The sequence below is a fragment of the Diabrotica undecimpunctata genome, chromosome 6, assembly GCF_040954645.1.
Source record: "Diabrotica undecimpunctata isolate CICGRU chromosome 6, icDiaUnde3, whole genome shotgun sequence".
NCBI lineage: Eukaryota > Metazoa > Arthropoda > Insecta > Coleoptera > Chrysomelidae > Diabrotica > Diabrotica undecimpunctata.
Window position 1 is genome coordinate 9,034,028 of NC_092808.1, and position 23,637 is coordinate 9,057,664.

At 32.9% G+C, this 23,637-nt stretch overlaps 1 protein-coding gene across 5 annotated transcripts in view; it reads right to left on the reverse strand.

The window, feature by feature from the left end:
• Window positions 1-23,637, reverse strand: part of nahoda (DOMON-like domain-containing protein nahoda) — a 144,993-nt gene that overhangs the window by 24,653 nt on the left and 96,703 nt on the right. For 3 of the 5 annotated variants that reach the window (XM_072534169.1, XM_072534168.1, XM_072534171.1), the window contains exons 8-14: window positions 22,776-23,483; window positions 15,774-15,976; window positions 13,450-13,693; window positions 11,179-11,411; window positions 9,881-10,217; window positions 5,885-6,046; window positions 3,482-3,695 (exon numbers count right to left, since the gene is read on the reverse strand). In XM_072534169.1, the coding sequence (XP_072390270.1) occupies window positions 3,482-3,695; window positions 5,885-6,046; window positions 9,881-10,217; window positions 11,179-11,411; window positions 13,450-13,693; window positions 15,774-15,976; window positions 22,776-23,483 (2,101 nt within the window). The remainder of the gene's footprint in view (window positions 1-3,481; window positions 3,696-5,884; window positions 6,047-9,880; window positions 10,218-11,178; window positions 11,412-13,449; window positions 13,694-15,773; window positions 15,977-22,775; window positions 23,484-23,637) is intronic. The other 2 variants (XM_072534172.1, XM_072534170.1) reach the window with 2 other exon arrangements.

Genomic DNA, 23,637 nt, shown 5'->3' on the forward strand with positions numbered 1-23,637 from the left:
CTATGTGGCACCCTAAAATATTCCTTTTTGCAACCAGATATCACAGGCGGAGGCTTATTATAAGGTAGGTAAGTAATATTATATTTTTCTAGAATGGCATTTTGGAGACCATTTGAAACGAATGATCAAGATGCATCAACTTCTGTGTTATCAATAAATAATGACAATTATTTTAATGACAGCCCGGAATTAAAAAATAAAGATTTGCACGTACAATCCCAAAGAATAGTTTTAAATATGTATGAGTGTTTGAAAAAAGAAAATATTGGGATGGCTGATAATGCAATTGTTTCGAGAATTCATATATTAACAAAAATCGGGTATAAGACGATATATACAATTATTAAATTAGGCACTGTTACAGATCATTCCTTAAAACGAAAGCGACCAAATAAAAAATTAGGTAGGATTGACACTGCTGCAAAAGACGTTATTCAGCGAACAGTTTACAATTTTTACAAAGAAAATAGAGTGCCTACTTTAGAACTGATTCGTGAAAAATTGAGAGATTTCCCTGAATATAATTATATATCTTTGGAAACACTGCGCGAGATTTTGATAAGTTGTGGATTTAAATATAAGAAATTAGATAATCGAATGGTAATAATGGAATCTCGGAACTTCGACGAGAATATTTGAGTAAAATAAAACAGTATCGTAATTCAAACAGAAACATAATCTATTTAGACGAAACCTGGTTCGATACGCATGATGTTGTCAAGTACGGCTGGGTTGACAACACAAACAAGTGTGCGTTAAATACACCGTGTTCACGAGGAAAACGTGTTATTATTCTTCATGCCGGAAGCAAAGATGGTTTTGTATCTAATGCATTGCTATTGTCGGCCAAAAATATAACAAAGTTTTCTGCCGATTATCACGAAGATATGACAGCCGATTTATTTGAAAAGTGGTTTGTTGAACAACTCTTGCCCAATATTCCGCCGAATTCAGTGATTGTTATGGATAATGCGTCGTATCATTCCCGCATATTAAATAAAATACCTAATAATAACACGAAAAAGGACGAAATTTTAAAATTTATGCAACTTAAAAACATCACTGTTCCTAAAAAGATTCCAGTAAAGAAAGAATTAATTAGAATGATCAAAAGTCGGAATTTTAAAAACGAATACGTTATTGACACCATTTGCAGCAGGCACGGCCATAATCTTTTGTGATTACCCCCATACTATTGCATTTTTAATACAATTGAAATGGTTTGGGGTACCGTAAAAAAACGATTGCGAACATATAATCAGTCACCAACATTAAGCGCAGTGGCCATTGAGAATATTCGAGAAGTAATTAGTGGCATTAATAGCGATGTGTGGAAAAATTGCGAAGCTCATGTTTTAAAAATAGAAAACGAATATCCTGTTTTACCGGCAATAGCACCAATAGTTATCCAACCTGGGAACGATTCGACTTCAGAAGACTCTGACGATTCTTTTTAGTCCTTCTAATTAATTTCTTTACAGCTATCGCGATGCATCTTGAACACTAGTATTCATTATTATACAGTGTGTCACATTTAAGATGAAGACACCTCTATATATCAGCTATCAAAATACATACAGATTTAAAATTTTGCACAGTCATACATGTTGATAGTGCACATTTTTTTAAGATAGTCATCTAAAATTTTAATTTTAAACGCGGCTTACTGCGAATCCACAAACAGGGTAAATTTTCGATATTTTGCTTCGCGTTAGAGAAATCGGAAAAACTTAGTTGAAAAAGTTGTTCCACTTATTGCAACCGCACATACCAAATTTCATGACAAAATTCGCAATTTTAGTTTTTCAGTATTATTTGTAATCTCGATCATAAATCTACAATTGATGCATCTCGGGACAGCCAACTATCCGTTTTAGAATCCTGACTACAATTGAAGATCTTATTTCCAAAGTGTCTTAAATCCATATAATGAAATCCATGAAATTACAGATTTTCATACAAATTTAACATACAAATTATACAATTTTCATATGCACTTTTAAATGGTAAATAAGAAGTTGTTTTGGTACATATAACTTTATTCTAGACTTGAAGAAATCTATAAAGTTTAAAAAAAGAAAATTAAATCTTATCTAAATATATATATATATATATATATATATATATATATATATATATATATATATATATATATATTAATCATCTTAAATGCGACACACTGTATAAAGTCAGAACAAAAAAAAACAAAAAACAAAAAAAATATAAAAACAAAAAAGAAAAAAAATAATAAAAACAAAATGAAAAAAAAAACTAACTTTATATTCTTACTAACATACCCAACCCTTTCCTTTCCTGGTAAGGAAGGCTCATACCTCCTCGTGGTCCTTGCTGGACAGACAATATTTTGAGATTTTCTGTCCTTGCTTGATAGACAATCTTTTAAAATTTTCTGACAGAATGAGCCATTATTTACAGATAGTTGTAAAAAAATATTCTGGTTTATGTAAAAACTAAATAATAATTCCAATATTCTTATAAATCACTAAAATTAACAAGCTTTAATTTGAAAGAATTAATTTGTTATTTATTCGATATTCGATGTTGTAAGCCCGCTCCCATTTAAAAAAAAACTGATTCTGTCCTTTGAAGAGTCCTATTCAAAAATGCCCCGTTTAAACAAATCGAAGGTTGAAGGGTGCCGGACATTTTTGCCGGAAACAATTCAAAATCAAAAGATCACCTTTTTCTGCTACGGAAAATATTGCCCCGATTTCTCACCAAAATCAATGTTGAGACTTTAGTTTAGATACTCTTGAATCTCAAAAATACTCATTTACATATTTTTCAAGCCTCGAAAATGCATATTAGGTATCGCATTTTTCGGATTTTAAATCGCCTATATCTCCAAAACTATTAACTTTTGAGAAAAATGACATAGATCTTATTTAGAGTCACCCAAAAACCTAAAAAATATTTTTTGGAGCACAAAAGGTGATATTTTGAATTTGTTTAAAACATTGTTTAAACAATTTCTGCCCAAAAATTGAGAAATTTTCCTGAATATAATTATGTAAAAATTAATAAAAATTATATGATTTTTCTTGAAATATGCGTTTGATAACTGATCCCTTTTCTTAATTCCCACGCCAATGGTCGGCATTGGCATCAAAGAATCTCAAAAGCCGACGCTTGGCAAATTGACGATGGAAAAAGTATAAAAAAGAGAATGAATCAAACTATTACAAAAATTGTGGACTATTTTTGTGCTACGCAAAACATTTTAAATAAACAAAATGTTTCAATCATAATAAATAATGTTAAACTACTTAAAAAAAACTATAAAAATTATTTTTTTGACCGGTGTAGTAGACCGTGTGCGACTACTGATACACAAAATTAAACTGCGTCTACTGAAAGGTTAAGTTGATGATAGAGTTTCGCTTTTGCAGCCCGATTAGTTTAATAAAATCTTGTATTTTTGGACACAAAAATAATTTCAACATTTCGTAGTAACACTTACCTATTAATTTGTTCAATGTGTAGTCTTCTATACCCAGGCAATCTATTAAATACTGGCTTGAAACTCTCTTCGATGGAATTGGATAAATCTTCGTATTGAATCGTTCCTTGTTTGGGGATTTCAAAGTTCTCGCCTAGTTCTACCAATTTGACTTTCATGCTGTAGCCAAGACCTGGAGCTTCAGTTGTCGTTAGGTATTCGTCGAAACTATCATCTGGAAGAAAGAAGTAGAATAAAGTAGGTTTCTCTTTATTCGTTAATTTTAATACCAGATTCAATAGAACTGAATATAATTATATGGAAAGCAAAGTATAAAAGTCAAAAGATGATAAATATATGAAGAAAAAAAACAACAACCTGAAGTATGAAAAGACAGCATGAACCACAGCAGATTCCTTAATCACAATGCAGTTAGAACCAAAATATTAGTGATAGTTCGCTTTTTTGTATTAGTTTTGAGAGTCTAAAGAAAATAAGTTCTGTGTTATTTTGAGTAGCTGTCACTATTCATCCCCTGCACGATCTATCGATATGGTTTAGGTGAATTTGAGTGAATAAATATGTGGTAAATCAAACATACAATAGGACACCCTGTATATTTTCTCATATTTAGATTCCTCTTATAATGCCTGTTTGTACAATATAAAGTTGCACATTGCTATATAGGGTATTTAATGAGTTATGACCATGTTTCTTTCGAAATCGCTATGAAATAAACACCCTGTATATAAAAAAGAAATTAATAAATAATAAATAAGTATTTATTTTACATATTAAGATAAACAATATTTTCTATATTCTGTCTTCTTGAGCTTGATAGCACAGTACCTTAATATAAATTCAAAAATGTGTCCGAAAGACTAGAAGATCGTTCAAAAAATTTCTTTCGGCTTTCTTTTCTTTTAAAAATCGATAAATTGTTGCTTCCCTAACTCCTGTCATAATTGAACAACAACCAACGATTTCCCGAACAGTAATTTTTGGAGTTTTGTGAACTAAAATAGATGAATTGAGAATATGACTTTTACTTGCCAGTTTCTGTGGATTAAAAGTTGATATATGATTGCCATCGTGGAATATTATAAAAGTCTTTTCACGTTGTTTGCGTGGGTGTTAAACCTGTTAATTCATTTACCTGCGAGATTCAGTAAGCTAAAGACTGGTAACTTCATTTTTTATCTTTAATACTATATTTTAATCTTAAATAATTCAATAATGTTACCCAAAGTCAAAATTAAAATTTAACTGATTATAAATAAATTGTTGGAAGTGCATACCCATGATCTTTCCAGTTCTTTACACATCAAAATCTTAATGTTTTTTTACTTAAGTTTTTATAATAACTTTTTTTATATACATGTATGATTATCACATGTTCTTTTACTGTGCTAATTCTGTTAATTTGTAAACTATACCTAGTTTCAATTAATTGTTTATACAACTTTATCTCTAAATGTCCAGTATCGTAAGCTTTTTCACATTTTTAATATCATTGACTGCTACATGTCTTTGTAAGGTAACACACATGTTTTAACATCTCTATGGATGTTTGGTTTCATATTGTTCTTTTTAGATGAACTGATGATGCTTTCTGAGCAGAAAGCGAAACGTCTTCAATAAATAGATGAAGTAGCCACCTTCTTTGTCTTTTATTTCTCCACTTTGACCGAAAAACCCACCACTCTTCGAGTGTACCTTAGTTTATATATATATATATATATATATATATATATATATATATATATATATATATATATATATATATATATATATATATATATATATATATATATATAATTATATCTTAAAAGGCTTTATATGTAAGAGACTAAATTTTGTACCATTAACATTTGTAAATATCTAAATATTGACGAGTGGTAATATTACTTTTCGTAAGTGATGTAAAATACTGGGTGATCTATTTAAAATTACCAATGCATTTTGGGTTACCTTGTATCCGACTTATTAAATTAATATTATTAAAATTAATCAATTTTCTATATTTTAAATATTATTAAAAAATTTCTAATGTTTATTACAATTTTCTATTTTCGTATTCGTGAGATATGCTGCGCCTATGGTTTATGGAGGATATTGATACACGTTAGGGTATTTAGGCTATCATTCTCAAGAGGACAGAATATAGTTTTTGAATTAAGTTTAACAAGAAATCATTGACGAATATTCGTAACATGGTAAACTACAAAAGAAAATTACGATTTTTCTCATATTTTTTAAAGGTTAATGCGAATGGCTGGTCACGAATAGATGCAATGGAATGGATGATGATATTTTTAAAAAATATTTCATTTATGATATTCTTTTATTTTTATGAAGCATTCCCTCTATCTAAACTCATTACTTTCCGAAACATTTTTAGTTTTCTTCAAGTTTCGGAAATACCTTTAATTTTTGTTATTGGAATGGAATTGGGCAATTCTTCATATTGAATCGTTACAACTTTCGGAATTTCAAAGTTCTCGTCTTGTTCTATTAATTTGACATTCATGCTGTGGTCAAGAAGTGGAACTTCAGTTGTCGTTAAGTATTCATCCAAACTATCATCTGGAAGGAGAAAGTACAATAAATTAACTTTTTCTTTAAGCGTTAATTCTTTTACCCGATTAAACTTAATTATATGGGGAGCAACTAAATTTAAAGATAAAAGTCAAAACTTGATAAATATATGATCAAAGGAAATAACAACCTCAGGATCTAGCATGAAAATGTAGATTGAAAAACATGAAATACTTCGTTTTCAAAAGAACAGAAGCAGATTCTTTAACCAAAATGTAGTTAGAACCAAAATATTAACGATAGTTCGCCTTTTTGCAGCTAAGCTTCTATACTCGCGTTTTATTACTTTTTCTCTATAATAAAATGCTGAGGTGGGAGTCACGGAAGTAGCGCCACGAAACACAAAATAGCATCACACGAAACAGTTGGAAGAGTCCATTTATGCGACGAGAGAGTCGCATAAAAAATATTCACTATTTTATGCCAAAAACAGTCTTCTTCTTCTTCTTCCTTCTTGTATGTAGGCTCTAAAGCCTGCTTCTTCTTTAATATTAGTCTCCCAAATTATTTAAATTATCGCACCATCTTTTTCTTGGTCTGCCAATACTTCTTCGTCGATTTAGTGACTTATCTCGTGCTATTCTACTTATTCTACTAATGTCTTCGTTCTACTCCTGTTTCCGTTTTGTCACCCATCCATTTATGTCTTCTATATTGCATGCTCTTCTTATGTTTTCGCTTCTTCCCCTATCCAACAGACTTATCCCTGATATTCGTCGAAGTATTTTCATCTCTGTTGTTTCTAGTAGTCGTCTCGTTTTAGATGTGTCAGGTTTTGTCTCCGCCGTGTATGTTAATATAGGATAATTGCTGCTTTATAGATTCTCGTTTTTGTGTCTTGTCTTAGGTGTTTGTTCTTCCAGATTGTGTCATTCAGAGATCCCGCCGCTATACTTGCTTTTAAGCTTTGTTGTTGTACTTCTTCTTCAACATCTCCGTAACTAGTTATATCTATTCCCAGAAATCTAAACCTTGCTTCCTGCTTTATTATTTTCCCAATAATTTCGATTTTACATCGCGGTGATTTTTTCTGCTGATATTATCATATTCTATATTATACCAATCCATATTTGGACCCTGTTCTGCAACAATGGTGTAAGCCACCGGCATGTTGTTCTGAGATAATTAGCTTTTTGTATTTCGTTATCATAGAAAATTCCCTTGCTGAGATATTTTTCTTTAAATATGTTTTACTCTTTTACAATAATACATATAAACGGAAAATATCGAAATAAAAGAATAACCTTTAATTTTTGGTATAAAAAAAACAATAAAAACTGGGTTACATGATTGTTGCAAAATTGAGTTAATGATCATAGTTAATTGTGTCAAAATAGTTTATAATACAATTTGATACAAAAGATAATCAGAAAGCATTTTTATTGAGAAAAAGTAGATACAGTTATTTTTATTATTCATATACAACGTCAAATTGCTCTTCATCAATAGTAAAATCTGGCATCTGTCCATGTCCTTCTACATCGTCTATGAAATTTTCACTTCCGACTGTATCTAAGAAATTATAAAAGCCTTTTGCATCTGTAGGTACCAAATCCAAGATGTCTTTCAGGTCTTTTATTTTTTCAGCAGAAAGCTGTCTACCATTTGGCCACAGTGGAGGCAGTTCTATGTTTCCAAGTAAAGGTTTTCTGCCCTTTCCTGCCTTTTCGATGTATACTGCTGAAAAAGAAGGATCTCTAACGTGATTTTTCATGTACAAAATAGTGGGTTCATGCTTGTTCACTCTTATAACGTGGGTTTTTATCCAATTAATACGCTGTTTATTATTTGAGTCGATCTTGCGATTTGTAATCAACCTCTCTAACTCCTTAACTGATACAATATCATTAGTTGCGATACGGTTTACGATAAACTTTTGTTTTCTTCGATAGGATTTCATGATGGTCATGTAGTCAGTATCTGAGTATACTCTCTGTTGTGATTTTAGGGAGTATTCGACGTCTCCAAAATGTTGGTCGTTGGGTAAAAAACTGTGCCCAGAAAGTAAAAATTTTAATGAAATCGTTTCGAGTGAGGTATGATTCTGTAGTACATGAATAAGCATTAAAACAAGCTTAATACTTCGATTTCGACCTCCACATGAATCGGATCACGATATAAGTTTTTTAATGGGGGCATGTACATGTTCGTTAATGTATTTACGCAAGCACGAACCAACCTCTTGTGTGCCTCTGCCAGCTTCGTGTTCTAACCATATATTAAAAACACCTTTTCCTGTACTACCAACATTTATACGGAGATTAAACAGATTGAGTTGCCTTTTATAATAAACGATTCCAGTCGGCACCTTAGGTGTGGGGAGAGTTTTTTGTAGATCAAAAGTCAACGTCTCCAATGTGTCATCTTGTTTTGCAGCTTTTAGATCATCGTTCATTTGTTGTCTCGGCTCTTCCGCGATGTCAAGATGTCTCTTGTGATCTGCTTCCAGGTCTGCTCTTTCTTCATCTTGTTGTGTACTACGAATTTTGGCAGCGTATATATCGCACATGCAACAAGTATAAAATAATTGATTTACTTTTTCTGCCAGTGCAAATACTGATATTAATGAAAAACATTTTGAGAGGTGATGTTTAATTTATTTTTACAGAATTTTTTGTTTAATTTACTTTTTGCAAACCCTACGGATTAATAGTTTAAAAAATAGTATAATGCATAGCTTGTCTTTTACACGAACCACTTTATAAATGTTTTTAAATACTACTAGTAGTTTAAACTACTCAGAAAACTGCAACGGACGTAAAACGTGTTCTGTTTTGAAAAATAATTATTTTAGTTTATGTTGATACATATACCCATTGAATATTTTTCAACAACAATGTAACCCGCACTGTGGATTACCTGGTTGTTGTAGATTTATGCATTATCACTAGTTTGACGAATGTGGATTAGAACTTTGGTTAATAGATGTCGCTAAAGTACCAGATACGGCTTCTACCATTTTTGTTTTTTGTCAAACCAGTCGTAATAAACTTGTTGGCATGTATATCACATTTGTAAACAAATTGTGGGTTACACCATTGTTGCAGAACAGGGTCCATTTGTATAATATTGATTGGTATGTTTCTTTTATACAGTAGGTGTAAGACGTCCTTGACTTGGATACGACCGAAAGCCTTTGTCAGGTCTATAAAGCATAGATATGTTGGTTTAAGGGTTCTCCATGACGTATTTCATACAGGATGGTTTGCAATTGTTCATAGAATGCCTCTCGTTCCTCCTAAGGTTTTTAGGTTTGCAGTCCTCAGGGCTATAGATAGAAAAACATTGATTTTGAAATTTGAGAGTACACTTTTGGGACCTTTTTTGATATTGGAAATATGTAATATTCTGAGTAAATGGATTCCTTAAGGGTAATGGTGAGCTACAGTATTATACGTCCTAGAGAAGCCTTATTGTGTCTGATATCTTTTAGTTTTTATTAAAATAAAGACCTTTTTACTGTGGCCTGATGATATATTGTAAGCCTCGAAACCGGTACCCTAAACTTTAACTACAATAAAAACTGCCCAAGATTGTGAAAATTGACTATCTCCTATACATTAGTATTATGGACTCACATTGGCAACCTTTTCATCATTTAAGACGAAAATATACGGTCCGTAACTTCAGGATCATGGTAAGACAATACAAAAAACAGGTAAGATGAAAAATAAATTCACAGTATCAATACAACTAAAATCTATTCGTCAAGAAGAAAATGGTTTTGATTCTTCTGTAGTAAATATAATTGGACATTTACTATAAAATATTAGAAATCTAGTTTATTTTAAGTCATATGACAAAACTATTAAAACTACTTACCATTTCCACAAGATCTGATACATATCTTTTCCGTGGAGACCGTTGGAGTAACCTCGTGTTTTCGTATTTTCTTATTTACACTATTAAATGCTCCGCCTCTGGTTGGGAACATCATAAAGAGACAAGTATCATCGGCAAATGAAAGATCTTTCGGATCATCAGATATCCTCTTTCTGGCAAATGATAGTGTTGTTACTCCATTTACTATTTTTCCCGAGGTGTTAAATATGTTCTGGGAAGCATCTAGAAGTGGGAGAGAGTAACCGTTGATCCACGTATCCATTAGGAACGGTCGACCAGCTTTATCTACCCAGCCCAATATAGCATCAGTTTGTGACTAAAATATTAAAGAACTTAATAAACCTGACAAAAGGTGTATATGTAATAGAAAAAAGTATAAAACTTTTTTAACTTTAATCTTGAAGAACATTTGCAGTTTTTAACTTTATTTGATTAATTTATATAATAGTTTTCATAGTTAAACTATTTATAGAATACTAGTTAAAAAAGTGTGTGCTTTTATCTATAAGCATCTATCCATTAAAACAATTTAGAACCTTTACCCAAATATGATACAGATACTGTTTCCCTAATTTTTTTTAACTTTCTCCCGTTTTCGTCGTTTTATTAAGAGTTTGAGTTTGATTGAACATTTTTTCTTCCTGACAGCTCAAGGTACATTTGAGAGTGGTGCCTGGCATGTCCTTAAACCAATCCTGGCTGTTGAAGTAACAACTCCAGATGAATTCCAAGGGGCAGTCATAGCTCAAATTAACAAGCGACATGGAATAATCACTGGTACGGAAGGTACCGAAGGTTGGTTCACAGTTCACGCGGAAGTACCGTTAAACGATATGTTTGATTATGCAGATGAATTACGCTCAAGTACGCAAGGCAAAGGATAATTCATGACGGAATATTCCAGACATTCGCCTTGCTTGCTGGAAGTTCAAGAGAAACTTATTATGGAATATGAAAAAGCCATGGGAATTGTACCTGACAATAATAAGAAACAGAAAAAGAATTAACGAGATGGTTCGTTGTTTAGGAAAAATTATTTATTGTCCAGTACAAGTTAAAGAATTTTTGATATGTTTGCATAGAATAGAGCATTGCAAAGCGTACCAAAACTCCTAACATTGACACTGTGAGATACTTTTGTCAGTAAAGCGGTTTATATTTTTTCTTTATTTTCAAACTTTTAAAGTTACTTAAAGTTATAACTTGATTAGTCTTTCCCTCTATGATCTACAATGCAAATAAAAATCATACAGCGTTAAAAATATTCTAGTACTTACCATTTTCTCGTTATGCGAAAAACCAATTCCGGTCCAAGTATCAATATGTTTAGTCGTTATAGTGAACCTGATTGTATCTTTCCTTGGAATAAGTTCCCATTTTGCTGAATATTCACAGGTGTAATTATCTGGATTGCAGTGGCGCGGTATCTTCCAAATTCCACCACAGTCTCTATTTTCTGCAGTGTCACTTGTAGCGATTACTCCAGCAGGTTCAATCATTTTCTTCTCATCTAAAATGTGTTAAAATTTTAGTATTTTATATTGTTCTGAAGCTATTTTCTTGTGGCATTTTAAATTAATTTATATTTAAATGGGAATAAGCCACAATTAAAGGTTAAAATACGTTTATTGACGTTTCAATTTCCACTTCGGAAATCGTTCTCAAAATACTTATTTGAGAACGATTTCCGAAGTGGAAATTGAAACGTCAATAAACGTATTTTAACCTTTAATTGTGGCTTATTCCCATTTAAATATAAATTAGTATTTTATATTTCAGCATAAGAATAAGTATCTAATAAAACTAAACAACAAATGAAAGCAAGTATTTACTTCACTGATATACAAAAAGGCAGTGGATTGGCGTATAGAAATTACCGAGGGATCAGTATTTTAAGCTCGATTGGGCGTCTACATGAAAGAATTAAAAAAACTCAAATAGAAATTTATATGACATAAAGCAAAGAGCAAATTCTATCCACCTAACTTTCGTAGACCTCCAAAAGGCATATAATAGTGTTCTACTCTCGCGACTACAGCCAACATTGATGGGAGTACCAATGGTGACGATCAGGTTATCATAGTACTTGATCTTATGTCACATCTAATATGGGGTCGTCTAGTCTAGTCGTCTAGAACAGCGTCCTAGCTGTATAAAGTCCTTTATAAGGCACACTTGTGAGTGGAAGAAGATAGTTTTGCCCAAACTGTAACCCTCGAATTGGTGATATAGTGTCACCGTACGCTAGCTAGTGCTCTGGTCAATCAGCCCATCCTCTCCTTATACGGTCATTTAACAGTATTATAATTATGGTTGGATATTTAAAATTACTTTATGAGTATGGTCTCTAGTGAATAAATATGGCTAATTTTCAAGCACTCAGGTCAGTTGATCTATCGACTGCCAGTCCTTAGCGACCTGCTGGAGCTCCCATGTTGGGAATCCCCAGTCGTATTCAGGCATAGTGCCTCTTATTGCTCTTTGGCTGGTGTTACTGTTGTATAATTGCAATATCAATATTACACTACGGATAAGAATGCTTCGATGTTATATTTTCTTCACCCTCGTCCAATATTAAAAACCTGCAAGCATTCGAAATTTGGTGTTACCGGCGTATTCTGAAAATACCATGAATGAATCGCAAAACAAACGCACAAGGTCTCGAACAACTAGATAAGCAATGCGGAGATTTAAATTCCATAAAATGAGAGGTACAACATACAAATTATTTTTCGAAAATGATTAAAATACGAAGGCTGCAGTACACGCCATTGAGGGAGGTCGCCGTGAACAGGACCAAAAAATTCTTCCACCAGACATTAAGAAGACTCTTAAGACCAGAGATACCCTCGCCAGAAACAGAGTGCAGACGATATATCGTAAAACCCATAAACTAATTGACCATCTAATCAGGGTCTAGCTAGATGGTTGCCGGAGACAGCCAAGTAAGGAAGTAGGTACGGTGTCAAAATAGTACCTACATAGATAATCAGGTACCCGAAGAGGATGTGATTCCACAAAGTTAGCGGTGTAGAAGCAGAACGTTGGCAAAAGAAGAAAACAGACTGTAATATATTCTAAATAATGTTTGACATGTACATATCAGGGCAATTCTTCTTCTTTTTCTAGTGCTGACTCCACGAATGAAGGACGGCCATATTCATTGCAAATTCGTCTCTATCTTCTACTTTTCTTAAGAGCATCTGTGTGTTTAACCAGGTCCAGTCGCGAAGGTTTTTCAACCAGGATATTTATCGTCTACTAAGACCCCCTTTTCCTTCGATTTAACCCTTCATAATCAGAAGCAACAACTTATACTTCTCGTACTAAGAAGCAATTTGAGCCATTATGGGATCATCAATTAAACTTTTAAAATATGTCATTAAATTTACAGCAAAAATTATTTTTATCCTGTACAACCCTATAACAATCATAAATGTTTATATCTTCAAAATAATTTCTGTAAATTTATTTTCATCGACTGAGTTATGAATGTTTTTTTTTATCTGTTGTAGTCTCCAAGATATAGCCGGATTTTTTTTACTTACCGAAGAAATTCAAACTGACAACACCTCTTTGCTCTTTGTGACCGTGGTATTTAAGTTCGTCGGGCTTGTAGAAGTCCTTTATTTTTGCCTCTGCTGATTCGACTCCAGATTTGGGCACGTGAATGTATTTTCCAGGTTCTTGACCTTGAGCGAAAATGACGTGCATTAAGTCATTTTCAATGGCATGATCTGTAGGTTCTTTGGAGTCCAGCTTTCTTCTAAAGAGAATTGTAGTCACACCATCCTAAAATACATTAACTAGTATTATAATTATATAGCTGACAAATAATTAATAAAAGGGTTTAAAACATATACCAATAGTATTTATGAAATTTACTAAATTAGCCAAAGAAAAATTCATCTTTCTAAGTATGTGAACTTAAAAAAACTGATTTTAGTTGTTGCTAAATAGTAAATTATTTAATTAGTCAACTTCCGTTTATTCGTGACGTTGATTGGCGCGGTTGCTACGGATAACGAAAATCACGGATAAACTAAAAGCAAAAAAATAAAAATTTAGTTTTATCGAAAGTTTTAATTTACAGTTTTCAATATATATTTAAATTTTTTAAACTTTTTAAAAGTTGTCTATCACTTGTTTCCGCGAATAGCGCGTTGTCCTGATCCTCTAGGTGCTCTAAAAGTTTATTCACGTGACACAAGGTCGCTTCCTAAGTCTTCTTCATCACTTTTCTTTTTGTTGTCTCCTTGGCATTTTTTTAAGAGTTCTTCATCCTTTAGATGGTCAAATCCTGGACTTGTAGCACCGCAATTTAACTACTCTTGCAAGTTTTTTACATCCACATTCTTTCCCCAAGAGCTGTGTTTAATAAACTTGTATTGACAAGGAGTTCATTTTCATCTTCTCCAACTGCTAGTTCTTCACAATTGTCGATGTTTGGTAACAGTTTTCTTCAAGACTTCTCAACAGTTCTCTTCAAGACCCAATTGTGAAAGACTATAGAGACTCCCACGCATATGCGATTTTGTAAACACGGCCCTAATTAGTCAATGACCTCCAAAACTCTTGTTATATCCTTTTTCAATTTTTTAGCGAAGTAACTTTGTTCTGTAGTTTCTCTTCATAGACGCAATGACTCCTTGATCCATAGGCTGAACTAACGCAGTCATCTTTGTGGGCAAAAATTTGGTTAACATTTTGGCGTCAGCAGACTTAAGTACATCCATTTCAGAATGTGAAGAGGAGTTGTTAATCAACAACATAACATCTTATGGTAAATTGTTTTCAAATGTTTTTTGACTTCTGGTACAAACACTTTTGAAATATTTTTCATCTATTCATCCTTTCTTTTAGTTGAAGTAATCAACAGGTAGATTTTCTGCACTAATTCTAAAAACTCCTTAAAAGATCTAGGTTTTTTGTCTTACCAATCACTCTCAACGTCAGTTTGTGTTTTCCTCCTGCAGAATTGCTGTAGGGCATAATCTTGATCCATTCTTTGCTGGATTCATAGGATTAAAGAAGGTCACCGCTAATGAAGTCCTATATCCTTCATCCCATAGCGTTGCTTAAAGTTAGTCAACCACTTATATGATGCATCAAAATGTCCTTCCAAACGTGCCAAATGTGCCAAAAAACTGTTTTGCTTTTGTAGCAATTATTGAATCTGATATAGGTATGCTCATGTTACGAACTTAAGCCATCTATTTTACCAACGCTCTCTAATTCTAGGTAAGACGAGGTTTTAATTGTTTTTCTCTTTTTCATAGCAAAGGAGCTTCCTGATATTGACGTAAATGAAAGAAACTTGTTTTTTTGTTTCAAAATATCGCGCACTGTTGACTCACCTATACCACACTGAAGGCAGATAAGTTTGCGGTAAGCAACGTTTTCAATTTTACTAACTCTTTCTACTTTTAGATTTAAAAGAGTTCTAACTTTGTTCTAATTAATTGTCAGGTCCTTTTCTTGGACAAAACAATAAAATATATATGTTACCTCAAAATAAAACACAACATAAGTACGTTAACAACTCCCTTCCACCACTTCCGGAGTTGACTATAATAAATTTCTTGTTAAAAAATCTATTGGAAAAGTTCTTGCTGCAGTTTTTTGAGACGGTCAAATCATGATTGATTTTCTGGATAAGGGTAAAATAAAAATTTTTAATAAAATACTTTGACTTCCAAATTTATTTTGTTTCTATCATAGATTAAGGATTTTTCAATCTTTGATATCTGGATTGGATTATTTGAAATGTAGATTTAATATTGATAATAATTAGTATACAAATGTATTGATAAAAATAAAAAAATTTAGTTAATGTTTATTAAATTTATACTTAAATATAATAAAAACGTACCTTTTCAAATCCCATAGCAGTGGTAAGATCATTTTTGCCTCCCCAAAAGGAGTCCATTCTGGGAGTTGACCGATCTCTGGTGTAATAATCGGCAATTCTACTGTTATTTCCTCTTGCACTTCCAATAATGATATCAGTGCAGTCCATGGGATTAAAATCATGACGCGGTGTGTAAGGATTAAGATGCTCTTCTTTTTCGGGCCCTAAACGGTAGTTAAATATACATAAGAAACATATCAGCAATATAGTTTTAAAAAATGTAATGTAAATAAACGATGAGAGTTAATAAAAATTATTTTGTAAATGAAGTACCTACTGAAAATGTAGCGATAAAAGTTTATTTTTTGTTGTTATTGTAGAAGTCTACGCATGACTCAATAGGAATGGTCTTTCAGTATTCTAAAGTAAAAAAAAAATAACTGAAGATATAAAAACTAGGTTAAAAATATAAATTGTGTTATGTAGAAAAACACTAGAAATGAGGTTGGTAGAGCTGCTGGCAGCGAAATGAAAGAGAATGTGGTAGAATTGTTTACGAGTGATAAAAGAATGTTGCGTGTATATGCTCCTCAAGTCGGTCTAGACGAAAGTGAAAGAAATGTTTTCGTTCTTCAATGTGTCCTGATGAAAAAAATGTTCGAGAACATTTTGTTGGTTTCTATAAAACTAGGTACAAATTATTCTAGCAGTACTCCAGTCCAACGATCAAAACCAAAACTCCACTGAAATAGCAAGTTCATCGGCTCTTTCATTGCCATATATTCTCCGATAACCTGGCATCCATACCCATGTGACACTGTTTTATCGAGTTTTTGTCGACGTCGAGATTTTCACACTAGTTTTGAGTCAGTTTTAAATTTCCTTAGAGCCTACATAGTCTTAATTAATACGCTTTGCCTGCACTACAAAAATATAATCTGCTAGTGGAATAGATATATTTATAATACATCCAACACTTTTGCAGGTTTAGACTCGTATGTGTATCAGATATAACCATTCAGCCTGGGTGTTGTGTGTCCTGTGTCATGTCGACCTGGAAAGACCTGTATCTGGGTACCATATATGCAAAAGTCATTGATCTTACGATTAAATTGTTAAAGTTTTCTGCAGTCTGTAATATCCCATTCTTGCTTTCTCCTTATAACGATGTGCAGAGGAAGGAGGCCCAATAGGACCTCTATAGCTGCTACTGATGAGACCTTTAGAGTCCTTGTAATTACAAGACAAGCAAATATTTCCTTTCAATTTTCGGATGGCATTTTTCTGCTGCATTTTTCAGCTGAAATGGAGGGCTACTGGAATAATTTGAATTATAGAGGGCCCTTAATATAGTCGGTTCGCTATATTTACGCGGGTTTCGGATTAAAAATTTTATTGTAAGTACCCAGTTTTAATTACCTGCTCTTTGGGGAAATATTAACTGGTCAAATGAAATGAAAAATAATCCATAACTTTTTTTAATTAAATAATAATGGAAAATCTTTTATATAATTGACAGTATAATAAGGAGAATTACTTCATTAATGGAGTCTAATGTGGCTAATATAAACCTAATAATAATTTTATATTACACTTCACACAGAAAATATGGTCTATGTATATTTGTTCCATGGAGAGAATTTCTAATGAAAAATAAAAAAATTTAACTTGCCAACAAAAATGAAAATCAGTCATTATCATCAAAAATATCATAATCGTCATCATCATCACTGTCATCACCATTAATTGTTATTATGATTGGACTTATTTCGTTTATTTTATTTTCACGAGTCCACCAATCTTCTATTAGTTTCTCGCAATTGAATATACAGTTGCACCACACTTCTGGAGTTACAATTGAAAGTGCCTTTCGCCAAGTTTCCCGAACTGCGTCGTCGCTATAACCGTTAGGCCCAATATGGTTGTCATAATATTGTTTTGCTATTCCCCATATATATTCGATGAGATTAAACTGGCAATGATACGGTGGCAGACGTAAAACTTGATGACCGTAACTTTCAATAATCTGATCCACAACAAAGGTTTTTGGTTTTGCGTGGATATTTGCCAAGCGTAATAATTCTGATTTTAAAATATGTTGTGTAAATGGTATATGTTCCTTTGTCAACCATTCTTTAATTTTATTAACAGTCCAAGAATTCGTTAGACTTTTGTTTAATACTTCAGAATGGTAAGGTGCATTGTCTAAAATAATTACGCTGGGCTCACTTAAACCTCGGAGAAGTTTTTTATGTAACCATTTTACAAACATTTCTGTGTTCATATTATCGTGATAGTCACTTGATTTTGATTTAGATGAAAATATTAAATCAGCACCTTCTATAAAACCCGATTTCCCTCCTGCATGTAAAATTATGTGTCGCTTCCCTTCTCCATCAGTATGTTTGATAGACTTTACGTTATCATCTTGCCATATTCTCTTGGTTGCACCCCTAGAAAATATCCATGTTTCGTCTAAATATATAAAATTTGCCCTTTCTTCTTTTAATTTAAAATATTTTCTTAGAAAGTTAATTCTTTTATGCACAACAGAACTTCTTTCACAAAGGGATTTTCTGTTATCCTCCTTTTGAAATTTGAAACCCAAATTATGTATCACTTGCCATAGACTTGTTCTGCCAATTTCGTCAAATTTTCTATCTTTTAATTCCGAGAGAATTGTATTTAAGATCACATGTTCCTTGTTGGCTCGCATTCGATAAATGGTATCACGAATTTCAAATTTTTTTCCATCTGGAATATCTTTCGTTTTCAATGATAGGCGAGTTTTTCGGTGATCTTCTTTCGGCCGTTCATTATTGCGATTTTGTAATACTCCTCTTAGTTTGGTTTCACTAATTCCTAGAGCATCACATACGCGTTCTTGAACAGACATTACCGATTTTAAAGGACCGCCATTTTCTTTTTCATCCGTAAAATACTTATGTACACTACAAATTAGACTATCTACATCTAACACACGTCTAGGCATTTTTAAATATTTCCACCAAACATAGAATGTAAACACTGGCAAAGAATTAATTCAACTGCAATATTGTAACAAATTTATACCTACCCTAATGTTATTTTAATGTATTTTAAAATATGACCATTAATGCAGTTTTTACCTAATTTTCTGGGAAGTCGTTTACTGCAACTGGTTATCAATGAATCATTAGCATAATTTTGTTAATCCCAAAACCCGCGTAAATATAGCGAACCGACTATAAGTTGTAGTTGTAGTAACAAAGTTGAAGTTTTAAATTAACATTAACTGGATACAATTTGTCATCATATCTTATTTACCACGTCAGTTTAATAGTAGGTTAAATATTTTAATACTTAAAGTTATTGTTTTTAAAATTTTACAGTGAAGTTAGTGGATTATAAGTAAATTAGTGTTGATATCTATTCTATTTTGTATTTGTATATTTCAATTTTAAAAGTTGTGCTAATCAAAATAGAAAATAGAGTGACGAAGAAAAAAAATAATTTTCGCTCTAGAATTTTTCGATAAATAACGAATCACCCTGTAGTTTGGAGTAAATAATAAACAAATTGTACGGATATTTCCCTTCCATTTATAATAAATGGTTTATAAAACAAAACGTCAATACATGTTAACAAATCTGGTAAAAATCAAATAATTAGGTATATCAACATTTACAAAGAAATTTAAAAACAAAACGTTTGGGTCACCCTGTATATACTAGTTTAACTAATAACTAACTAATTGGGGAACATACCAAATACTAACTAACAATACTAACTAACAAATACAAAAATCTAACCTAACCTAACCTAACTAACTAATTAACTAACTCGTTAACTAACTAACCAACTGACTAAATATGCAACTGAATATATACTGGAAGGACTAACAATCTAAGAGACTCATTATTATGATATAATAATATATAAATATGATCAATGGTCTAAAACTTACTAAAAATCTATCCATATTCAAAATTCTATGAAATACGACCCTGCTTAATCTTTTCGAATAAATGTTTACCATATTAGATTATCAATTAATGATAATAAGTCTCGTAGATCGTTGTCTTACTATAAACGGTTACTATTATATAGTGTAAATCAAAAGTAACTTATTTTTCTAGCCTTACGAATAGTGTGATTTCCAAAAAGTTTAGAAAAAATGTTTTTAATAAAGGATTTGTTAAATAAATCATGTTCTCAATATAGGACAACTATAATTATTATACTGAAGGTACTATTACTCCAAAATAAGTTATACAAATTTGTAGATAACGGTTTCCATTGTTTCGATCCTCTACTTACTTTGAAAGTTTTTGTATCGTTGGGGCCCCATATAAGTTTTTCTTATCTATAGAATCATAGGCCTCTCTGAAATCCACAAAAAGCACACGCGGTCTCAGCGAATAGTAGATGTCGCTGCAGAGTCTGTTTGTAAATATTTTTCAAATAGGTATTTACTTTTATAGTCAGAGATGGTTTTATTTCATTAGAGCCAATCCTTGTAATGTATTTTCCTTGATGAAGCCAAGAGGCAGGAATTTGCTTGTCAGTGAATGGTAGTACGCTGTAAAGAAATCAAAGCTATCCAAGCCGTCGTTTTTATTAATATTTTACTCTAGTATGGAGTATTAGGAAATCGTTTACACGAAGGGATTTCTGTGTAGATAAGAATTTGTCGTCTGCTTGTTTCCGATTTATATTCTCTGTTCCTTGTGTTTTTTGTGTGATCTGCCTTTCTTAAAACCGGGTTTGTATTCTCCTTTTACCTCATTTTTAAATGAGTTTAATTGAATTCTTATCTAAGATAAGCACACAGTGAACATCGCAGAACTGAGGAATTTAAATAACACCATTTCAAAAGCTGTTAAGAAAGACATAAGGGATTTTAACACCAAAGAAACAACTAATACCATAGAACAAAATAAAAGCCTTAAAGTTCTAAAACGAAAGTAGAAGACAGGAACCAGGAACATTTATAAGCTAAAAAATAGGCAATGACATGCTGTATATGAACAACAAGAAATTATGAAAATCATCGAAGAGTAGTATAGAACATTATATCGTCGAGATGCTCACATTTCAAAGGTGGAAATCCCAGCCATACAAAATCAAGGATCAGAAGAACTTCCAGATATGTAATCAGCTTTGTCTTTGCGGCACTGTTTTCTGATTTCTTTCGATAACGCTCTATATTCATCGTTTGTTCCGTATCTAGTTTTATGTTCTTTTCTGCGTTGAATAAGAGTCCACGTATTATCGAATATCCACGGTTTACGGCCCGTGGAAACCACTGCCTCACAATCTTTAGCAAGTTTGATTACCTTATTTTTGAGATAGGTCAAAGTGCTCTCATGATCACTATTTATTGGTCCAAAAAAAGAGCTTCTTCTAGGTTTTGTTGGAAGTCATTGATTTTTTATGGATTTAGAGACATAACTTTTCTTAGGGGTCCTCTTTTGGGGACTTTAAAACGAAGTCGGACGTTCAATACCAGGAAGTTGATGATCGCTTCCACAGTCTGCGCCAGGACATGTTTTACAGTTGATGGCCGACGACTTCTATCTTGATCTTATTAGGATTTATTCTATTTGATTGCGTGTTCGTCCCCGCTTATGTTTATTTATGAGTAGGAGGCAAAGAAAAGCAAAAAATAGAGATATACACTTGGCATTTGTGGATCTGAGAAAGGCGTATGACTCTGTACCAAGGTCAGAACTATGGGAGGCAATGTACAAATTAGAAATACAGACGGAACTCATAGAAGCTACAAAAGCTCTGTATAAAGAAAATAAAGTGTCCATTAAAATGGGAACAAGAATCATAGGAGACTTCACCACAACAAAAGGGCTCCTGCAGGGTTGTTCCACATCTCCAACCCTATTCAAAATATACTTAGAGAAAGCCTTGACTACATGGAAAAGAAAATGCGAAGGCATGGGAGTACCGGTACGGAACGAATACCTATATACGTTAAGTTTTGCAGACGATCAAGTAGTGATTGCACAAGACCAAGACGACCTCAGCTACATGATAAAGAAACTACAAGAAGAATATACCAAGGCTGGCCTAGATATTAACCTCGCGAAAACAGAGTACCTATCTACAAGTGAAGAAGACATAGAAGATTGATGACAACGTAACAATCAAAGGAAAGGATAAATTCAAATACCTGGGGTTTATAATCACGAAAAAGGCAACAACAGAGGAAGAAATTACACAAAGATTAGGACAAACAAGAACAGCAATCCGACAACTTAACTCAGTATGGTGGGATAGACACCTAAATATGAAGACAAAAACGCAGATTTATAAAACATTAGTGCGAAGTATTATGACATATGGGGCCGAAAATTGGATCATAAACAAGAAAAACAGCAGTAAGATAATAGCAACAGAGATGGAATGCCTGCGAAGATGCTGCAGAGTAACAAGAATGGATAGGAGAAGTAATGACGAAATAAAGCAAAGAACATCAATAGAAACAGACATACTAACATATATAGAACAAAAAAGACTAAAGTGGTATGGACATGTAAGAAGAGCTAGCGACAGCAGATGGATAAAAAGAATAACCGAATGGAGCCCCATAGGAAGGAGGAAAAGAGGACGACCCCGAAAATCCTGGAGGAACGAAGTAGACGACGCCATGAGTAAGAGAGGACTAAACGATGGAGAATGGAACAACAGAGAGAGATGGAAACGGTTGAGCGAGGGAAGGCAGTGAATACTGTAGAATCCCTAAATATATATATATATATATATATATATATATATATATATATATATATATATATATATATATATATATAGGAGGCAAAGGTATTTTTCTAACTAGTACTAATAAAATTGAAAACACAACTGATTTTTCTACAACTATCAAAAATCAAGATGTCAATGAAATTTACTTTTTGGTACACACTGTATACTAAATACGGAAATTTTATTATATGAAATTCTGATTTTGATTAACACAATCTAATATTAGTATTTTATGTATTACACTAGTATTAATCAGAAATACACTACCTGCACTACTTCCAACGGTTGAAACTTGAATTTTGGAAAGTTTTTCGGTATTAGAGCTTGGTTCGGGTACAGATTTGGGTTCGGGCTCAGACTTAGGTTCAGGTTCGGACTTAGGTTCTGGTTCGGATTTAGGTTCGGGTTCGGATTTAGGTTCAGGTTCGGATTTAGGTTCAGGTTCTGATTTAGGTTCTGGTTCAGATTTGGGTTCTGGTTCAGATTTGGGTTCTGGTTCAGATTTGGGTTCTGGAACTGAAGAAGGCTCAGGTTTAGATTTGGGTTCTGGTTCTGATTTAGGTTCTGGCACGGAAGAAGGTTCAGGTTCAGATTTAGGTTCTGGTACTGAAGAAGGTTCAGGTGTAGATTTAGGTTCTGGTTCAGATTTAGGTTCTGGCTCTGATTTTGGTTCTGGTACTGAAGTAGGTTCAGGTTCAGATTTAGGTTCGGGTTCAGATTTGGGTTCTGGTGTTGAAGTGGGAGTCGGTTTGGGTTTGTTGTCGGTAAGAGCTTTTGGTTGAGGCCTCAGTTTAGGCTTGAGATCCAACCTCGCTCTTGGTTCAGATTTAGGTTTAACGGTAGTAGGTTCGGGTGATGGAACAGGTTCTGATTTGGGTTCGGGTTCAGGTGCAGGAGTGAGATCTGGTTCTGCAGAAGGTACAGTTGTTGCCTCTTGCGTTGTTTCTTGTTCGGTAGTAGGTTCTGGTACAGTTTCTAGAAGAAATTTAAAGACCAACCACCATTAGTTAGACAATATTACTGAAAACTCTACATTACTTGATTTGTGCACAACTTTACATAGTCTTTTCGATAAAAAAAAAAACGTGGTTTTGCTAATTACAGTGCACCACTACCCGTTATGTGTTTC